Raw genomic sequence first — 13,670 nt, 5'->3', positions numbered from 1 at the left:
AAATCTGACTGTTTTATCATTTGTGACGTCATCTCGTTACCTACTTGTATGGGATGTATGACTATATGTATGTATATACAAGTCTAACAGTATAGTAGGTTATTCTGAGACTTCAAAATATAGAAAAAGATTTATAATTTCAGTTATAGTCGGACCCACTTCTCTGGCCTGGTGGAAAATTAATTTTACGTATTTAAAATTATATGTAAGATGAGATGGATACAGTCCAGGATCTTGTGCTTTTTAACATTGACAGACAGACAAATTAGTCACTTTGTTCTATATAAATTCAATAAATCTGACTGACTGTGATTACTATCAATCATGACGTAATCATGTTACTATAACTGGAGACTTTTCATTTGAAAAAAAAACATTTAAACCTAGGAATATGGAATAATAAAAAATGAAACATTGTAAAATAAATTCTTGTAATTGAATTGTATGTTATTGTAATATTAAATAGCAATGATTTTTATTACTTTATTTAAAACTCTTTTTCATTAAATAATACAAAAATGACTAAAAAAACTAGGATTTACATCATTAGATGAGAAAAGACAACCTTCCCCTCTAGATAAAGTGCATTCGATTCCGTAAAGACCTTCAAAAATATATAGAACTGACAATTACTTTCTATAAGTTAGTTCCATGTAAGTTTAAATCTTACTTCTTACTAATATTATAAATGCGAATGTTTAGATGGATGGATGTTTGCTACTAGGTATCTCCAGAACGACTCAACGTATCTCGATGAAACTTAGTATAGATGTAGAACACAGTCTAAAAAAATAAATAGGCTACCTATGATCCCGGAATATATACTTTTCCCGTGGGTAGGTTTGATTAAGATCTTTACTCGATAACAACAAGGGTTGGAAATAATTTTATTGAAATTAGGCACAGGTACAGAATATAGTCTTAAATACCGACAAATATTACTATTCATCCAGTTTTGTTACTTCCGCGCGGACGAAGTCGCGGGCAAAAGCCGGTGTACAAATACTATCGTAATACTATGTCTTTTCAATTAATTATTTGACATTATGACAGATAATAAAAAGATTTTTTTATAAAATGTTATGCTACGTCTTTTTATTAATAACTTTTAAATACACTTTAGTTTCGTACACAATTTTACCAACACCTATGATGTACCACCATTCTTGATCTTCTCTAGTAATGTTTGTAACTATAAATTCACAAGAGTCCACATTATTCCCGGTTCTGTTATAATAACGGTCACTCAATGTCTTTGGTCCTTTTAGTTCGCAAGATTCTAAATATTTTATAGGATATGCAAATTTCAAAATAAAGTTGCTTCCTTCTGTTAGTTTCGGATACTGAGGTTCAATTGGCACTTTTTCTGTGAACAAAATACACGAATGAATGAAACGAAAACCAAATAATATTAAAATAAAAAACCGGATATGAGGACATCAAAGTGACTGGCGATATCTAGTCGTTATAACGCCGGAATTTATAGTTTTGGTTACAATAACCGATACGTCATATTCAACTTTTACTTTGATATGTAATTTCTTATAATGTTCTCTTACCTATGATTTCAATGGTAATGATTTGGAAAACCTCAGTGACCTCTTTGTTAAGGTTTATCAAAACGCTTAAAACCCAATTTCCATGGTCGTCTTCCCCTAAAGGTCCCAACATAAAATCCACGGCACCCATTTTCATTAAATTATCATTAAAAATATCATTTGTGTAATTATATTTCGGATCATTTACGTTAAATACTCGATACTTTGTCATATTAATGATTGTGTCATTAATTTTGTCATTATTTGTAACAATCTTGTTTTTCGACTGGAATTGAGGCAATTTGATGACGTCACCGTTTGGCTTATTTAAATAATACAGAGCTCTTTCATTGACTATTGGTGCTGATATTATTATAATATCGTTCAGCGAACAACTGATAAGAAATGAGGGTAGTTCAATTTTTGTAGCACCTGAAAATTAAATGTTATTGGTATATAATTCAAACTTAAGACATTTATTTGTAGAGATTTCTCGCCTATCCAGTTCTTTATTTCTTTATTAATATTATGCAGTGTTGTACATTTTTCATTTCGACTGTACATGTTTGAGAACATTGTATGTGGTTCCATATAATCAATGATGTAAAATAATTTTTCATTATATTTTTACTCGTTCCAAAAGTGGGTACATGTAAAAGTATGCGGATTAATAGCGCAGTGTCATAGTTGACTATAAAAAGCCAGTTTTGTGGTTTGAATCTCGGTATTATCTATTGACTATACTAATCTTATAAAGAGAAAAGATTTGATTGTTTGCAGTGAACAGGCTCCGAAACTACTGAACCAATTTAAATAATTCTTTCACTATTGGGAAGGTACATTATCTCTGGGTGACTTATACTACATTTATTACTAGGTTTTGTATTAATTCCGCGCGGATGTAGTTTTGTATAATTTAACCTGTTTGTGTTTGTTGACGGGGAAATAAAAATTGTGAAGATGTGTGGTGCAAACTATGACTAGACATAATGTTGACTCGATTTAAAGCTTGATAAATTGAGTACATTCAGGAGGCAATAGCTGAGGAGGCAGAGTGGTGAGTTTTCTTTCTAATTTTTTCAATACAAAGTTTACTAAACTTGTGTGATTGTGGTTTACATTACATTCATGCAATTTTTTTGTAAATCGAATTTAGGACTCTCGAAGTAACTGTTGCACATCTTAACCACTGTACTTAATGATTGCTATTTATTAACGCATTTACATTTTAATGCCTGAAAGGCATTGAAATTGATAAAGAACACGTTTTAAAACGTGACTTTAAATTTCAGGTGAATTTAATGTTTTACAATTTAATACGTTGTCCAAAAGACAAGCTTTATTCAAGATGTTGCCTTAATCAGACTAAGAATTAAGTCTTTAACTCTAAAAAAAATTAATCCCGGCTTCATTCGATAACTATTCTTGTTCCTTATACCAGTAATACAGTGGGCAATTTAAAGCATGGGTTTTGTAACACGCGTTTTATGTACACGGTGTCTTTTAACTGACGACTTAGGGTCTGTTCAGACAGATTGAGGCGGAATACTGTTCAGATTTTTTTTCGCAAATGAAATTGATCTTTATTCGACTGGAACAAGGTCGCCTTTTCTTATCGAGAGCAAGTGTAAAAAATACGTGAAAAGAAAACTTAAACCTTGTTTTTGTTTATATGCTCTGTTAGCCGATTTGCTGTGTATACGGACCCTTACACAATATAGAGCATGCGTTAACTCGTCGTGCACAGATACACGATGACTTCTCGGAACGCACGTTATCAATATGCGAACATAAAAATATAAAATGCCTATTGTATGCTAATCTACCTTATTTCTTAGATTATTTAAATAAATGAGTTAGACCTAGTACCTAATTCCTCAAAGAAACAAACAGTGCAATTGCGAATACAAAATTAAAAATTCGATTAATACAACTGTTCAAGCGAATCGACTAATAAAGTCGATAAAGCAATGTAACACTGAAACGAACAAAACTCTCCCTTAAGCGTTCAACAATAAAAATGATAATTGACAGCGACTAATTTTATCGATAAGGTATTTTAATCGATTATACTTACTATTTATTGTTGTATTCACTGTCACAGAAATCGATAAAACACTAAGTATGAGCAATATAAAAAGCGGGTTCATGGCGTACGCGCAACCAAACGACTGATAATAAATACAAGCACATCGTTTGCTCCATACAACGGACATTTGAACAAAATATGCGATTAATGTTCAAAAATTCTTTCTGTAACATAATTTAAGTTTAATTATTACACTTATTAATCTTAATTACATATTGAAATTATTGTAATTGTCAATTTCACATGGCTTATGTTTGTAAAACCAAATAATGACATTTATATTCTATCATTATAACTTTATTTTTTATAATGTCATTTTCTATGCCCATTTAGGTTTTTCTTTTTTTTTTTTTTTTTCAAAACCCGCACTTGGCCAGCGTGGTTGACTATGGCCTAGTCACCCCTAACATGGGGTAGGCTCCGAGCCCCTTAGTGGGGACGTATAGTGAGCTGATAATGAATATAAGTTTTTTTTTATGTAATCCCAGCCGAAATCGGCCACGGCGACTGTCTTTAACTCCGGTTTTGACGTTGATGTGCTCGCGTGTAGCTTATGCAGCCAATTTTGTTTGAAGGTTTTACAAACCCAATGATAGAACTAACTGCGATAATAGCACATATATTTGGTTACAAGATACAAGTATACATTTTAAGGCTATACTACATTTGAATAGTAATAGCAACTAATTTTGGATACATTTTGAAGAGCATGCATGATTTAAATACGTAATATGTTGTTTTTTTGTTAAAGCAGCTTGGTGTTCAGAATTTTCTTTTGGTTATTATATTTCTCCGCATTTCAAATTTCGTGACAATTGTATTACTATTGCTGTCTGTTATTTAAAGAGGATAATAGGGATGGGAAAATTGTTGTATTACAAGTGTAACGACAGTATAAATTCCCTGACAAAAAAGATCTAACTTTTTTAAATTTCATAAACGATCAACAAAAATGGCTAAACAAACTAGTAATCTCTAGAATTTATTCAAATTAAAAAAAAGGATATCAAGACGAGTTTTAAACATACTATCAGATAATCTGTTTATCTGTATGTCAGTGAGATATTGATATGTTATCTTGAATAAACTGTATTGAAATCGGTCACACGTCGTGTACATACTTTAGATATCAAAAGTACTTACTTAAAATTATCTTAGGGCCGACATACACGGACTAAGACGTTGGTCAATCAGCACTTATCAGTCACCATATACGAGCTTACAGCTTACAGTTGCTGCTAAACATACTACAGGCCCTACGGAGACCGCTTAAAGTAGTATGTACTTAGGCCCTAAGGTGAATGGCGCTTGGGTCCTTTTTCTGACTATGGAAAAAATATTGTGTTTTTGAAATGAAAAATACAAATAAAAACGTGAAAACTTTATTTATAAATATAAATTAATCAACAATGTGGTTATACAAATTTCAAATTCTATTAATATCACAATAGGGGTGCGGAATTATTTCAACACGTGATTAACAAAAATATTATAGTTAAGCAGACATCGCCGTGTTTTTCTCTGGAACAGTTTGTTCGCTGGCCACCTTCCTTGTGAAGCTGCGTCGGAAGCTCTCCCTGAAGGTGGAAGCCTTCGTGTACGTCCACTTTCTGTTCTTCTTGGGACCGACCAAGATGCCGACGATGATGAGAGACAACCCTATCACGATGATGAAGATCCACGAGAATGGGAAGCGGTCTGAAAAAATAACAAGTTGTTTTTTAATTATACAATTCTAAGAATAATCATGGCCATCACAATCTTAAAAGTTATTTTGAAAGCTACGCAAATTACATTTAATAGAATCAACATAATATTGACGTAGAAACTGTCTTCGTAACCGAAAAAAAAAGAAACGAAACAACTAATAGTTTTGATGTTGGGTTAACTATCTAAAACGTACCTCTAATATTTCGAGGACTTTAGTACATGGTATATAATAAAATCACATTATAAACTTACAAATAACAATAGTGTTATCATCATCACCGCCGTCTTCGGGCATTTGTAGCGAGTGGTTGGTCTGTTTTGAGAACTCGAACGACATGCCCTGCACGCGCGCGGCCACCGTCCACGGGTGTCGCTCCAACACTGACGGCTTGGGGATGCGAATCTCACATCTACCCACACTCAGTTGACTATCGCTTCTGTACCCGGTGGGTAAGTTGTCCGTCGTGAAACCTTCAAGATAAATTATTATTAACTAGCGGACAGTTACAGCTTCGGACATATATTTTTAAACTTAACTTGGTTCTAGCCCTAGACCGTACTTGAGACTTATCTGTCAAATCTATTTGTAAAGTATCACATTGTGTTTACTTAAATTCCTTGTTAATGGTTTTACAAAAAAGTTTCGTTCGTTGTTCTGCCTTTCATACTTCACTTACCGAATCCGTCAATGCGGACGAATCTGCAGTAGTCTAGAGCGCGGTCATCATACACGCGCCCGGTCACAATCACGGCGCCTTTCTCCATCCTCTGCTCAGCCACCAGCGTATCTGAAAATTTGTTTAATTTCATAATTTATAAATTATTTAAATACAAAAAAAAAATTGTAGTTGACTATAATGACAAGTTGCCAATTATAAATTAGATTCTGTTATAACCACGAACCGCCATAATCTTTTAATATAAAAAAATTAAATTACCTCGAACAGTCAACGAGAACTGTGCGGTCTGCTCGGGCTCCTGGTGGTCGAGGAAGCCGACGTGGCAGCTCCAGCGGCCGCTGTCAGTTGGCAGCAGGTTCGAGAAACGTATCGAACATTCGCCCGCGTCGAAGCCCGCGCCCGCGTATTCGACAGTCCCTGTTGACTCTCCTGTAAATTCAGAAAATATGGCCGTAAACAAGGAGTCCCATAAATTTTCCAACGAAAAGATTTCGTCGTACCATAGCTTTTAAGAAAGGTCAACTAAAAAACCATCACCTTAGCTGTAGTACTTTTTTTATTCACGTAAGGAGTATTTCCAAGATTCTTCGGCTGTTAAACTTCAGATGTATTGTTTCAATCTATTGTCAGTTAGCATTTTACGAAGTAAAAAGAAGGAAAGTGGTTATGTTCATTGATTTTCACACTTGAACACTTACCGGGACTGATGGAGAATGTGGTTCCATTGTGCGCTCTGAAGTAGCAGTATCTGATGGGGGACTGCACTGAACACGACATGGTTACACTCTCGCCCTCAAGTCCAGACACCGTCTCGCTCTCAGCTTCCAGAACTGGTTCTGAAATAATACAAGTACTAATAATAATATGTTAAATATTTACAGAAGTTACCGAGGTAAAGGAATTGTTTTGCCTTCATCTAGGTTTCTAGGTTGTTAACAGTATTCCTCGAAAGAAGTCCCGGGAAGACGGCAACACTGCGTCGTCCCGTGTTACCGAATTGTGTGAAGGCAAGAGCATTTTCTATCCGCAGAAGTTCAAATATGGAGCGTTCGATTGGGAGATCCAAGGACCCTCGCAACCGAATTTGGGGATGGCCACCGAGCGGGTTTCAGTGTGTAGAAATCTCACATGATTCTTTCCCGCATAACTTTTGTCGATACAAAAAAAAAAACTTTCTTCTTGAGATAAATAGAGAACTAATTCATAAAAGCAATTGTCAATGAAGGGTGAAACATTATAATTTTATTTGGAAAGTTATCCTTAACGTAGGTGATAACAGTGAGCGTTTTCATTTGAATCTCACCAGATCGTACACTTGCAGCCACTTCGGGGTCCCGCATGGCCCAGGGGCAGAGCGCCGCGAGGAATCCGTAATAGTTGTCAGAGTCAGTCTCCATGGCGCACCGCCACAGACCCAAGTCGCTGATCACAGGGTCAGTGATCTGAATACCGCACTCCAAGCGGCGATCTCCAGATACAGAACTATAATACAAGGAATAATGAGATGAGCTTAGTTATTGTACTAGTTATTGTATTAACAGGTTTAATGCTGGTACGATTTTTACGTATTAGAGTGAATGCTCAGAACGAGTCGTTTAAGATTGTATGCTATTTTTATTTTATTTTAATATATAAGGTAGAACGATAACAAGGGTTTCTTTTCATTTGGTCTTACGCAAATAATCAACTTGAAGTTTCCATGTCCTTGGTAACTTACCTATCACTGTTGCCGTGGAAGGTATACCGTCCTTCACCAACTCCGGGCGTGGCGAGCAAGATACGACCTGCCGGGTCGCGGAACTTGCATGAACGTAGAGTTTCCGAACTCGCCACAGAGCACGTGAGTGTTACTGTCGGTTTGTTTGTGACCACTGATGTTGATACTGCAGGCTTGGGATCTGAATAGAATAGTATTGGTGGTACAGTCAACAAAATCTGTTCTACTAATGATGTTTTCTATTCGTAAAATGTTTGACAAGGCATCTGTAACTGTTTTTGCGGATGTTGATGTATAGTTCGGCTGATTCGATTATTTGCATTCTTAAAAAATACAAACACAATTATATTTTAGGTACGACTAATAGAAGCCAGCATAAATAACCTTCTTTGCAATCATGTATTACTTTGTAATAATTCACCAATAATAATGGTCCTTGAATCAAATGTAACAAATTTACTTAAAATACTTATTGATGGATTCTAAGACTAAAATCCCTATGTAAAATATATAATCATTCCTCTCATTGTCTTTGACAAAAGAGAAATAACAATATATATTATACAGGGTTTTTAGCCTCAGAGACTAACGATTAGTTGTCAAAGCAACCTTCAGATAATTAAGATTATCATTTGAAATATTCGTTTAATCTTATCGTAAAACTAGACAAGTAACTGAATTACTTAATAGTAAGCTAAGTATTAAAATCATTATCATTGAAATACCGGGTGTTAAAGTTAAAGTTCAATCGTGGTTAATAAAACCGTTTGTTACGAACTTTTGATTTTTTGATTTCTTTTGAACTTTTGAACCGATTTTGATTGGTTTGTTTCAATTCTTTCCTCGATTATTTAAACAGCTTTTATAGCTTTTCCTTTTGCCAACAGTCCATTATAATAACATCCAAGGTCAATACAATGTATAGACAAGAAAATAAATATAAACAAATGAATTCAGATGCTATTTAAAAGCATAAGTTTACCTGCTTTCCTAATAGAAACGTGAACATCATATTCGTCTGTTAGAACACGTCCCTGCAGACCGACGTACATCTTCCAGATACCAGCATGTTCATTGGACACTCTCGACAACGTAACATTGCATCTGCCAAAGCCATCGAACACTGTGTTATGGCTGGCATCGACCAATTTGCAGTAGACTGTGCTTTCTGGTCCCATAAGTTCGGTCACTGGCCTATCCAAAGTCCATGTGAAATGCGTTTGGAATGACGGATCGCTGTGACCTAGTAATGATAAATTCATTAGACAACGTTGACGATATACAGCGAAATAAATAACCAAATAACATTGTATTAAAAGAAAAAAATCGTTACAATTTCATATAACATGATTGTCTGTCTATAAGCCTGACTTATTAATTGGATGTTCAAAATGTCTAAATAAGAATTTGTGATATTCGTGTCTGATTGAGCCTGCATTGTAAGCCAAAGCGGAACGATTAAAATGCATGTATACTATGTTGTATGTCGCAATAAGATAACACAATAAGCGTAGGTTTTCATGGGTTAGATCAACTTAATAATTATGTTAGCATCCTTAATTAATTAATGAAACGGAACAATTACCGTAAACAGTGACGCGAGCCCATGCTAAGTAAATAGTTTTTACTCCATACGATATCTTCCAGATGCCAGTGTCATTAGTTGCGGCATTTCTTACAATGAAACCGCACTTGTCAACATATCTTGGATCTCTTTCTACATTAACACGTTCTTCATCACGATCATCTAGCAGCTTGCACGTAGTATGGAAGGAAGTAGCATTTTCTAGACGTATGTAAATATCTTTACCTTCCATAATCGTTATCTCACTTGGTAAAGCATTTACTATTTCTGTAATTTAATTTTTTTTTATCATCAAACATCTAATAGTTTTAAAAAAAAAATCACATGTATTGATTTTTTTTAATTATCAACGATATCCTTATCTTAGACGTGACCTGATAAATGTTAGTCATAAAGATTATATGTTAATGCATTCGATTCACTTTCAAAAAATAACAATACCTTCTATGACGATTGTAAATGGCAATCTTCTTTCAACAATCTCTGTGCTGAACCGTGTCGCACGAGACACGAGCATCCAATCACCGACCATATCTTCAGACACAATATGGATTTTGACTCCGCAAGCTACGTTATAATCATTAATTGCCTCTATTCCGTACAACTGCAGGTGTTCTATGTCATGACGTTCTCCGCCCGGAGTTATGATGTAACATTCGTCGCTATTCAGAAAATCGTATTCGGGAATTTTTACTTTGTGCGTTTCACCGATTTTCGTTACAAAATATCCAGGATCAATGTTTATAATGCTTACATCTTCTATTTTCTTGGTCGTAGTTTCTAAGATGTAGTTCTCAGTTGTGTATGATTTTTCAGTCGTTTCCTTTGGTAATTCAGCGATCGTTGTTTCGAAGTTTTCTTTTTGTGTTGTGGAATCTTTCGAAGTTACTTCTACTGATTTTGTTGTGTCTATAATTGGTGTTTCGCTTGTAGTTTCTGCTGTCGTGAAAAAACTCAATTTGAATACAGAAACTATTTAATATGAATACGTAAAGTTTTTTTTGCTACATTATTGTTAGATCGTGCAATGAGGATAATTTAGTTATTGAAGATGTAATTGAAATTCATGTCAACTAAAGTTGCAAATTAAGACATATATGTGAGACTTTATGGAGTTGCTGATTTAGCTAAGTACGACACCAGCATAGCGTTGATAAAGCATAACATATAAGAGCAAGAATACTTCATTGTTGTATAGCACAGATAACGAAGAATAAGATAAATAGATTCATGAGCGCGGATGCACGGATTGCAAAAAAGATGTCCCTACTTTTATGATAGGCATCGATGGGATGATAAATATTTGATTATATTTTTAAATTACGCGATAAATAAGAGAATGCCTAAACATCCAAAATATCGTAGTAAATAATATTTGTAATTAACTAAGCGATTTCTGTCATAATTCAATGTTAAAATTTAATTATACACATTGGCTCACTGTCAGCAATAATACCTTCTAAAAAGATAGTAAACGGTAAACGCCTTTCAACAACTTCAGTACTAAATCTTGTGCCTCTTGAAATTAACGTCCATCGTCCGAGCATTTCTTCTCTAGACACAAATATTCTAATACCACATGCTACGGTATAATCGTTTATAATTTCTACATCAGATATATGCATATCTTCAAAATCGTATTGCTCTCCATCCGGTTTCACTAGATAGCATTTCTCGTTGTTTAAGAAATCATATTCTGGAATCGTTAATGTGTGAGTTTCGCCAAGTTTTGTTCTAATATAAACATGTTCTATATCTACTGCGGTAACGTCGTCTTTTCCTGTTGTGGTGTCAAGAATTACTTCTGTTGCTTGTGCGATTGTTGTTTCTTCTAATAGTTCTCCAGGGGTAAGAGTTGTTAGGATTTCTTTTGAAGATTCTTCAGTCGTAGTTATATTATTCGATGCTGTATCAGTTGTACCTTCTGTTACTCAAAAAAAAAAGTTAATAATGAAATTAAAAAAAATAATTGTTAACAGTTTTTAGTCTACGAATACGTATAACATATTATTATTATCAAAACGCTACTTTTATACTTTTAGCTATTAAAAGTTTTTTTACAGAAATGCATTGTTCTATTTCGTTTTCCATTTTGCTTGCTAATCCACACTTAACGTCCATATAAAAAGTTTTTTTTTTAATATTGTGGTTGTTCCAATTTATAGGATTCAAATTTTTGAAACTAATGATAAGCAAGGATGAGCTGAATGGCGGTTCAGAATACAAAAAATGTAATATAACGTAAAATTTTTCGACTATTTTGCAAAATGTGAATGATATCAAAGCTTATATGTCGGTGGAAAATATTCATATGAAGAGTAATTCGGGTTTATAATTTGATGAGTTCATACGAGTATAAAAATATCAAGCGAACAACACGAGATTTGCATATGAATGGCGATTTTTGACAAAACGATTAACGAGCAGCGTTGTTCACTTAACGAAAGCTGAGATATACATTAATATGTAACTAATGCTGCTATTTTCATTGTAAAATCTATAGAGCTGGTAGCTACTGAAGATTTTAATTCGAACTTAGGATCATTATTAACATATTAAGGAAATTTAAAATCACTTCCGAACCTGTAGAGATGACTGTCACTTGATAAGATTCAGTGCGAGTTCTTGCAGCATCTGACACAGAACGGAGTAACCAAAGACCATTGTCGTTACTGTCAAGATTCCTCACTGTGACTTGACATTTGACAAAATCTGTGTCATCTAGCAGTTGGTATTTATCGTTGGAATGATTTTGGGGCTTGAATTCTATCTCATCTCCTTTCGGGTTGCTTAGGTAACATCCGACTACATTGTCATTTAAGGTCAATATCGACGTTTGAAGTTTCTCACCCGCATTAAGGGTTACTTGCCTCGGCACGCTTGCCTTGGCGGTGAAAGCGAAACCTGAAACAAGAGAAAATAAGTTGTAGAGTATATGAATACTTTTACTCTTTCATTCTTATAATTTTGATTCTTTTATATTCTCGTTCCGCAATATCAATGAGTTTTGTTCTTTGTTTTTTTTTTAAATAGAATCATAATAGTCACAGGCATCTATCAATAAATAATACATAATTGTTACAAGAAAATATCTTAAGTAAACAGCGTATTGCTTAATGTTGGTATTTCTTCCGCATATATACGTAGAGTGGAAGCATCTAATTGTAATGTTGCGACACATAGACGATAATTCTTTTATACGGCAATCAAAAAATTCCCTTGCAGGCTTCAAATTCGATGCATTTTTATGCACATCCTTCTCTAGAATATTCTTTAGCAGAGATACTTCTATTAACAGCTGAAAGTGACTTTTCCAAAGGTAGAAACTGTATGTCACAGCGAGGATGAAATAGTAAATGCATCGTATGTTCTTAAAAAAACAGACGAATTGATAACCTCCTTCTTTTTAAGTCCGTTAAAAATAGTTAAATAAGTTTTCCTTAACACACAGTACAAATATCCGTTACCGCTGCCGAAACATCTTTATACCTCCGTTGTGTAAGGGTTACAAAAATTACCAAAGACAAACTATGTTACTACAATATTATTGTCTGTCACGTCTGAAAATCGGAACGTATTTATATTCCGGTTTGCGGTGTGTCTGTGCGTCGTCAACACCTGTCAAACACAGTTAAAACTTATTCCGATAACATCTTTTGCGTACAAAATTCTGTTTTAATATCTCGATGATTTATTTATGGCTTATATGAAAACAAATTTGACTTGTTTGATTTGAATTATTTCAAAAACGACGTAATTATGTTTCAAAGAAATCGTTAATTCGTTTTTTGAAATTATAGTAATTATCCTGTAATGTATAATACATAATAGTAACCGGTAGTTATAATATTTATATTCATTAAAATATGTACAAAGTAATCACATGACGTGTTTTATGTTATCGTTAAAACAACTTACTTGATATGAGAAAAAGTAAAAAACATACTTTTTAATAAATAAAGATGTTACGATAACAAAAGCGTTCCACTTTTATGGCCTTGAATAAGTAAATAAGTATTGTACATACCTGTAATTAAGAGAACGCACAAAGCCGTCTTCACTGACGACCGCATGGTGGCACTGATCAACCGGCACTGCTGATGCTTCGAGTTTTCAAACAAACGATAATTCAACAATGTGGTAGCGCACTACCATTTATATCCTTATAATTAATCATAGCAAGATCTCATCCAAATCCAACTATCTAATCTGACGATATCGGGAATGTGCAGTGTTGCCATGTATTTTACTCTGATTACCATACTCATAAGAATAAAATAAATTATATTTTTTTATGCAAGAAAGAGGAAAAATAGCAAACTATTTGTTACGATGTTACACGACCACGCTA

The 13,670-nt window shown here is 34.1% G+C and overlaps 2 protein-coding genes across 5 annotated transcripts; both read right to left on the bottom strand.

Moving 5' to 3' along the window:
- Positions 1–736: 736 nt before the first annotated feature.
- Positions 737–3,878, bottom strand: LOC106721114. The gene is made up of 3 exons (XM_045682227.1): positions 3,616–3,878; positions 1,560–1,970; positions 737–1,366 (listed from the first exon to the last, which is right to left on the bottom strand). The coding sequence occupies exons 1-3, from the start codon at positions 3,752–3,754 to the stop codon at positions 1,086–1,088; spliced, it is 831 nt and encodes a 276-aa protein (XP_045538183.1). The 5' UTR covers positions 3,755–3,878; the 3' UTR covers positions 737–1,085.
- Positions 3,879–5,092: 1,214 nt separating this feature from the next.
- On the bottom strand, positions 5,093–13,537 carry LOC106721115. Of its 4 annotated transcripts, none has more exons than XM_045682284.1 (13): positions 13,347–13,537; positions 11,903–12,223; positions 10,776–11,243; positions 9,761–10,258; positions 9,320–9,586; positions 8,717–8,977; positions 7,735–7,915; positions 7,321–7,499; positions 6,716–6,853; positions 6,276–6,446; positions 6,015–6,125; positions 5,590–5,808; positions 5,093–5,325 (listed from the first exon to the last, which is right to left on the bottom strand). In XM_045682284.1, exons 1-13 carry the CDS (start codon positions 13,390–13,392, stop codon positions 5,123–5,125), a joined length of 3,063 nt encoding a protein of 1,020 aa, XP_045538240.1. In that variant the 5' UTR covers positions 13,393–13,537; the 3' UTR covers positions 5,093–5,122. The 4 variants fall into 4 exon arrangements, with proteins under 4 accessions (XP_045538240.1, XP_045538241.1, XP_045538242.1 ...); XM_045682285.1 differs by having other exon boundaries at positions 9,761–10,255; XM_045682286.1 differs by lacking the exon at positions 10,776–11,243.
- Between the last annotated feature and the right edge of the window lie 133 nt (positions 13,538–13,670).

Source organism: Papilio machaon, chromosome 18 (genome assembly GCF_912999745.1).
Source record: "Papilio machaon chromosome 18, ilPapMach1.1, whole genome shotgun sequence".
Taxonomy (NCBI): Eukaryota; Metazoa; Arthropoda; class Insecta; order Lepidoptera; family Papilionidae; genus Papilio; species Papilio machaon.
Note: the sequence above shows the minus strand (reverse complement) of the source record. Positions and strands in the feature narration are given on the sequence as shown.

Excerpts from the sequence above, each read along its gene's own strand:
- LOC106721114 (XM_045682227.1), bottom strand. The coding sequence starts at position 3,754 with ATGTCCGTTGTATGGAGCAAACGATGTGCTTGTATTTATTATCAGTCG. Across the intron at positions 1,971-3,615 it reads AGTGAATACAACAATAAATA|GTGCTACAAAAATTGAACTA; the intron begins GTAAGTATAATC and ends TTTAATTTTCAG. Across the intron at positions 1,367-1,559 it reads CATTACCATTGAAATCATAG|AAAAAGTGCCAATTGAACCT; the intron begins GTAAGAGAACAT and ends TTTTGTTCACAG.
- LOC106721115 (XM_045682284.1), bottom strand. The coding sequence starts at position 13,392 with ATGCGGTCGTCAGTGAAGACGGCTTTGTGCGTTCTCTTAATTACAG. Across the intron at positions 12,224-13,346 it reads GTGCGTTCTCTTAATTACAG|GTTTCGCTTTCACCGCCAAG; the intron begins GTATGTACAATA and ends CTCTTGTTTCAG. Across the intron at positions 5,326-5,589 it reads TGATAACACTATTGTTATTT|ACCGCTTCCCATTCTCGTGG; the intron begins GTAAGTTTATAA and ends TTATTTTTTCAG.